The sequence below is a fragment of the Athene noctua genome, chromosome 2, assembly GCF_965140245.1.
Source record: "Athene noctua chromosome 2, bAthNoc1.hap1.1, whole genome shotgun sequence".
Taxonomy (NCBI): domain Eukaryota; kingdom Metazoa; phylum Chordata; class Aves; order Strigiformes; family Strigidae; genus Athene; species Athene noctua.
This window is the reverse complement of record NC_134038.1, coordinates 164,982,329-164,988,662: the sequence shown is the minus strand read 5'-3', so window position 1 is coordinate 164,988,662 and position 6,334 is coordinate 164,982,329. Positions and strand designations below refer to the sequence as shown.

The 6,334-nt window shown below is 66.2% G+C and overlaps 1 protein-coding gene across 1 annotated transcript in view; it reads left to right on the top strand.

Moving 5' to 3' along the window:
• The first annotated feature begins 266 nt into the window (after positions 1–266).
• Positions 267–6,334, top strand: part of LOC141956721 (SCO-spondin-like) — a 29,386-nt gene continuing 23,318 nt past the window's right edge. The window contains exons 1-15 of the mRNA XM_074897523.1: positions 267–526; positions 614–696; positions 810–1,201; positions 1,434–1,536; positions 1,629–1,787; positions 1,914–1,999; positions 2,115–2,237; positions 2,328–2,490; positions 2,585–2,825; positions 3,014–3,152; positions 3,263–3,389; positions 3,489–3,661; positions 3,739–3,960; positions 4,035–4,200; positions 5,941–6,193. Coding sequence (XP_074753624.1) covers positions 267–526; positions 614–696; positions 810–1,201; positions 1,434–1,536; positions 1,629–1,787; positions 1,914–1,999; positions 2,115–2,237; positions 2,328–2,490; positions 2,585–2,825; positions 3,014–3,152; positions 3,263–3,389; positions 3,489–3,661; positions 3,739–3,960; positions 4,035–4,200; positions 5,941–6,193 — 2,690 coding nt within the window. The remainder of the gene's footprint in view (positions 527–613; positions 697–809; positions 1,202–1,433; positions 1,537–1,628; positions 1,788–1,913; positions 2,000–2,114; positions 2,238–2,327; positions 2,491–2,584; positions 2,826–3,013; positions 3,153–3,262; positions 3,390–3,488; positions 3,662–3,738; positions 3,961–4,034; positions 4,201–5,940; positions 6,194–6,334) is intronic.

The window sequence follows — 6,334 nt, the reverse complement described above, 5'->3', positions numbered from 1 at the left end:
CCGTCACGACGCCTCGCTCCTCGCTGTGCCAGCACGTGCGAGGCATCCCCCCGCACCCGGGGACGTGCCCGCGGGGCTGCTCCACCGGTAATGGGCCTCCTCCTCTGCCCAGGTGGCCGGTGCAGCGCGGCATGGCTGGGACGTCGCTGTTCTGGGTGGCCAGTGGGCTGCTGGTGGCCCTGGTGCTGTGGGCGGCTGCGGTGGAGGCGGCTACAGGGTGAGTGTGCCGTGACGGGGACGTGGGGCCCAGCGCAGGGGGGGGAAACATGCCGGCCCCGGTTTGGGTGCGGTGGGTGACGAGGTGCCGTGGCAGGCATTGGTGCGAGCAGACGGTGCAGGTGACGGTGGAGGAGGAGGTGACGCCGCGGCGCGAGGACGCAGTGCCCTGCGCCAGCCTCTACCGCTACAGCCTGGCGGGCTGGCACATCGACCAGCACCGCATGCGCCGGGCCTATGGCGGGGACCGTGGCGAGCCCCACCGCGACGCCCAGCCTGGCTCCGGCACCCCCCTCTGCTACATCTACAGGTGAGCGCCGGCAGAGGGTGACGCTGGGGGACAGGAGGGCCCCACCCTAACGCCGAGGCTCTCCAACCCCCCCCCCTCGCCCCGCAGACCCCCCGAGGTGCGGCCGGTGGTGTGGAACCGCACAGTGCGTGCCTGCTGCCAGGGCTGGAGCGGGCCCCGCTGCACCGAAGGTAGGGGTGGGCAGCGAGGCGCGGTGACACCGGTGGTGCTGTCCCCAAGCCCCTGGCACCCAGCCGGCGCCCGGTGTTCGCTGACGGATGCGAGGCGCGTGTCTGTGCTGCAGACGAGGGCTCGCTGGGCCGCTGCTATGGCACATGGCGGTGCCGGGATGCCGCTGGCAGCCACAACCTCTCCGCCATGAGCCTGGCCGAGTGCTGCCGGCACCCCTGGGGGCACAGCTGGAGGAATGGCTCCGCCGCGCCTTGCCTCGCCTGCACACGCCTGCCCCTCGCCAGTGGGTCCGGAGAGGCGTCTCCGCGGCCATTGCCCCCTTCATCCCTGCGGGGAGCGGCTGGCCGACACTGGGGCCCCTCGGCCAGCTGCTTGGCCTGGGCCGGGTCCCGCTACCGCACCTTCGACGGGACCCACTTCCACTTCTCTGGCGAGTGCACCTACAGCCTGGCCACCGCTGCCGATGGCACCTGGGCCGTCTCCATCACCGCCGGCAACCCCCGGGTACCAGCTGCCCCCATGGTGGGGTTGTTTGTGGGTGGGAGGAGGGGGATCCCCCGCGCTGGGGACGAGAGGGGCCATCGGTCAGTCCCCACGGCACGGCCCCATGCTGTGCCCTGGCATGGCCACAGAATCCCTGGGCAACCATGGCCGTCAGCAGCTGGAGGGGTCCTGGTGGCCCCGGCACACGCTGTGGGGACGGGCCCTGGTGCCGGCTGACGCCACGGTGTCGCAGGCGCTGCACATGACCTTCGGCATGGATATGGTGGTGGCCCGGGGCCGAAATGTCTCTGTGAACAGCCTGGCAGTGCCGGAGGGACGGCCGTTCCTACACAATGGTGAGGGCTCCTGGGTCCCCATGCCCGACCCCGTGCTGTGCCGTGCCGTGCCATGCCGCGCCGTGCCGAGCTGCCTGCTGTGGTGCCGGCAGGGATCAGCGTCACGTGGCTCGGTGACTGGGTGGCCGTGGTGAGCGGGCTGGGCGTGCGGGTGGCCTCGGATGGGCGTCAGGCAGTCACCGTGACAGTCGAGGCTGAGCTGCGGGGCGGCACGCGGGGGCTCTGTGGCCCCTACAACGATGACCCTGCCGGTAAGTGTCACCTTCCCGGCGACGCCTCTGCTGTCTCCCTCGAGGGGAGATGTGGTGTGGGGGCAGCTGTGCTGGGGCCATGTGCTGTGTCCTCCCCCTCCTGCCCCAGCCCCCCTGTACCCCTAGATGACTTCCTGCAGCCAGGGGGGGACGTGGCCCTCTTTGCCACCAGCTTTGGCAACTCCTGGAAGATTCCTGATGCCGGGTTGGAGGTACTGGGGGGGCAGGGCCGGGTGCCGGGAGGGATCAGAGCTGCCGACCCCCGTGTCCGACTTGGGGGTCTCCAGCGGGGTCACCCTGGCTCTGAGGGTCCCCCCCTGGGCTCAGCCTGCCTGCAGGGACGCGGTAGAGCTCGGCCCTGGCTGTGCAGCAGGCGACGCGGTGCGGCAGGCGGCTGAGGCCGTCTGCGGGAAGCTGCTGGCCGAGCCCTTCCTCCAGTGCCATGGCGAGGTGTGTGAGCACCCAGTGCCCTGGCGAGCTGGCGGGTACGGGGTGGGGGTGCTGGTCCTTCCACCCTCACCCGCTGCCCCCCCGCGACAGGTTGACCCCGGCGGCTTTTACGCGGCGTGCCTGGAGGTGTGGTGCCGGGAGGGGGACGCCGGGCCCTCGCCGCCTGCTGCCGTCTGCGACACCTTTGCCGCCTACTCGCGGGAATGTGCCAGGCACCAAACTTACATCGACTGGCGCCAGGCTGGCTTCTGTGGTAGGGACACGGCACGGGGCGGGGGGTATCCCCACAGGCTCAGGCCCGTGGGTGCCAAACCCGCCGGTGCTGAGCGCGGTGTCTGTGCCGGCAGAGCGGCGCTGCGGAGCGGGGCAGCGCTTCTCCGACTGCGTCTCCTCCTGCCCCGCTGACTGCGCGGCCATGGGCAGCGCCCAGGAGGGCCCGTGCCGCCAGGACTGCGCGGGCGGCTGTGAGTGTGCGCCGGGGCTCTACCGGGATGGGGAGGTCTGTGTACCTCTGAACACCTGCCCCTGCCACCACCGCCGCCAGCGCTACTCCCCGGGCCAGAGCATCCGCCAGCGCTGCAACCGGTGGTGAGTGACGCCGGGGCACCGGGGCTGGATCCTGCACTGCTGGGGAACGAACCTCACGGATGGGCATGGTGCCCGGCACACTGTGGCGTTTTTTTTGGGGAGGACAAGGGACAAGCACCCATGCACCTGTGCCCGTGGCTGTGGTGTCCTCACTCCGGTGAGCCCAGTGTCCCCTCCTATGCCCACAGCACGTGCCAGGGCGGGCGCTGGCTCTGCAGCCAGGACCGGTGCCCGGGGGAGTGCGTGGTGCTGGGGGGCCGCCACTACGTCACCTTCGACCACCGGCGTTTCTCCTTCCTGGGTGCCTGTGCCTACACCCTGGTACAGGTGAGGGTGACCACCAGGGTGGATAGGATGGTAGCCGGGGTGGTGGGGAGCTGCCCCGAAGGTCCCTGGCGTGGGTTTTGGGGGGTCAGTGGGGTCTCTCTCCCTCCCAGGACTTCGTGGAGGGGCAGCTGCTGATCACGGCCGAGCACAAGCCCTGCCATGGCCACCGGCCCCTTGGCTGCCCCCGGTCCCTCTCTGTCAGCGCCCGCCGGACCTCTGCCCGCCTCCGTGGCACAGGTGAGCCACGGGGACTCTCCCCGCACCCCGGTGGGGCGGTGGGTGCCGGCCCAGGGTGAGGGTCTGTGTTCTGATGTCCCTCGTGTTTTCCTGGAGCAGGTGAGGTGACGGTGGATGGGCGGGAGGTGCCGCTGCCCTTTGCTGGCGCCGAGCTGAGTGTGCGCCGCGTGTCCTCATCCTTCCTGCTGCTCCAGACATTCGGGGCCTACATCCTCTGGGGGCTGGAGGCCCCCACCACCTACATCACCCTCCAGCCCGCCTTTGCCGGCAAGGTGCGCCCCCGGCCGTGCGGAGCCATGCAACCGCGGTGCTGCGGGGCCTGTCCTGAGCCCCCGTGCTGGCACGGCAGGTACGGGGGCTCTGCGGCACCTACAGCTGGAACCAGGGGGATGAGTTCACCACACCAGCGGGCGACGTGGAGAGCGGCGTCTCTGCCTTCGCCAACACGTACAGGGTGTCCAGCGACTGCCCCGCGCTTGGCCCCTTCCCCCTCGAGCCCTGTGGTGACTTCGCTGGGTGGCAGGAGCTGGCCGAGGCCTCCTGTGCCGTCCTGCACGGCCCGGCCTTCCAGGTGCTGAGCGGCCCCCGCCCCGGCTCAGCGCTGGTTCCCGGGGCCACGGCCTGACCTGCCCCTCCTGCCACCAGCCCTGTCACCAGGTGGTGGAGCTGGAGCCGTTCTGGCAGCTCTGCCTGCACGAGGCCTGCGCCTGCAGGGACGGGCAGCGCTGCCTGTGCCCCGTGCTGGCGGCCTACGCCCGGCGCTGTGCCGCGGAGGGGACAGAGCTGAGCTGGAGGAACAGGAGCTTCTGCGGTGGGGGAGGAGAGGGGTGGGGTGGGGATGGGGATAGGGGTAAGGATGGGATAGAGATGGGGATGGGGATGGGATGGGGATAAGGATAGGGATGAGAATAGGATGGGGATAAGGATAGGGATAGGAATAGGGATGGGATGGGATTTGGATGGGGATGGGATGGGAATGGGAATGGGGATAAGTATGGGATGGGATGGGGATGAGGATAGGAATGGGATTGGATGGGATGGGATGGGGATGCGATGGGATTGGATGGGGATAGGGATGGGATCGGATAGGGATAGGGATGGGATGGGGATAGGGATGGGGTGGGATTGGATGGGATGGGGATGGGATAGGATGGGATAGGAATAGGGATGGGGAACAAATGGGACGGGATGGGATGGGTATGAGAATAGGAATAGGGATGGGATGGGTATAGGGATGAGATGGGGATGGGATGGGGTGTGGATAGGGATAGGAATAAGCATGGGATGGGATGGGGTGGGATGGGAGGTGGATAGGGATGAGATGGGGATGGGGATAGGAATAGGGATGTGAATAGGATGGGGATAAGGATAGGGATGGAATGTGAACGGGATGGGATGGAATTTAGATGGGTATGGGATGGGATGGGGATGGGGATAAGGATAGGGATGGGATTGGATGGAGTGGGATGGGGATGAGGATGTGGATAATGATAGGAAAAAGGATGGGATTGGATGGGATGGGGATAAGTATAGGGATAGGATTGGGTGGGATGGGATGGGGATAGGGATGGGATTGGGTAGGATGGGGATAGGGATGGGATGGGATAGGGATGGGGATAAGGATAGGAATAGAGATGGGATGGGATTCGATGGGATGGGGATGGGATAGGAATAGGGATAGGGAATGAATGGGACAGGATGGGCTATGGATGGGGATAGGGATGGGATGGGGATGGAATGGGATGGGGATAGGGATAGGAATAGGGATGTGATGCGGATAAAGATAGGGATGCGATGTGAATGGGATGGGGATAGGGATAGGAATAGGGATGTGATGGGATTTGGATGGGGTTGGGATCAGGATGGCGTGGGGGTGGGGATAAGGATGGGATGTGGATAGGAATAGGGATGGGATGTGATAAGGATAGGGATGGGATGGATGAGATGGGATGGGATGGGGATAAGGATAGGGATGGGATTGGATGGGATGGGGATGGTATTGGATAGGAATAGGGATTAGGAATGAATGGGATGGGATGGGGATAACAATAGGAATAGGGATGGGATGGGGATTGGGATGGGGATGGGGCTAGGGATGGAATGGGGCTAGGGATAGGGATGAGGTGGGGATGGGAATGGGATGGCATGGGGATAGGGATACAAATATCGATGGGATGGGATGGGATATGGATAAGGATAGGGATGTGATGGGATGCAGGTAGGGATGGGATGGGATGGGATTTTGATGGGGATGGGATGGGATAGGAATAGGAATAGGGATGTGATGTGATGGGATAGGATGAGGATAGGGATAGGAATAGGGATGGGATGGGGATGGGCATGGGAGGGAATCGAGTGGGGATAGGGATGGATGTGATGGGGGTGGAGATGGAATGGGATGGGGATAGGGATGGGGATGGGATGGGAATGGAGATGCTGCCACCACATTCCAGGGGACAGTGGGGGTGTTGTTGGGGGTGCAGGCCACAGGGCAGTGCCAGGCAGGGCGGTGATGCCACTGTTGGTGATGTCCCTATGTCCCCCCCTGCAGACGTGCCGTGTGCCGGGGGGCAGCTGTACCAGGAGTGCGGCCGTGCCTGCGGCCAGACCTGTGCCGAGCTGCACCTGGATGGGGCCGTCTCCTGCCCTGACCTGGCCGGGCTCTGCATCCCCGGGTGCCAGTGCCCCCCTGGGCTGGTGCTGGCCGAGGATGGCCAGTGTGTCCCACCCAGCGCCTGCCCCTGCCGCCGCGGCACTCGGCTCTATCCACCCGGCAGCCAGATCCTCCGCGGCTGCAACGCCTGGTGAGTGGGGAGGTGGCGGTGGCCAGGCAGGGGACACAGCGGGTGGCAGGACGAGGGATGTTGATCCGGTGCCACAGGACGGGACGGTGGCAGGCAACGTCTGATGAAACCCCCCTACGGCCCGTTCGGGACAGCACCGCG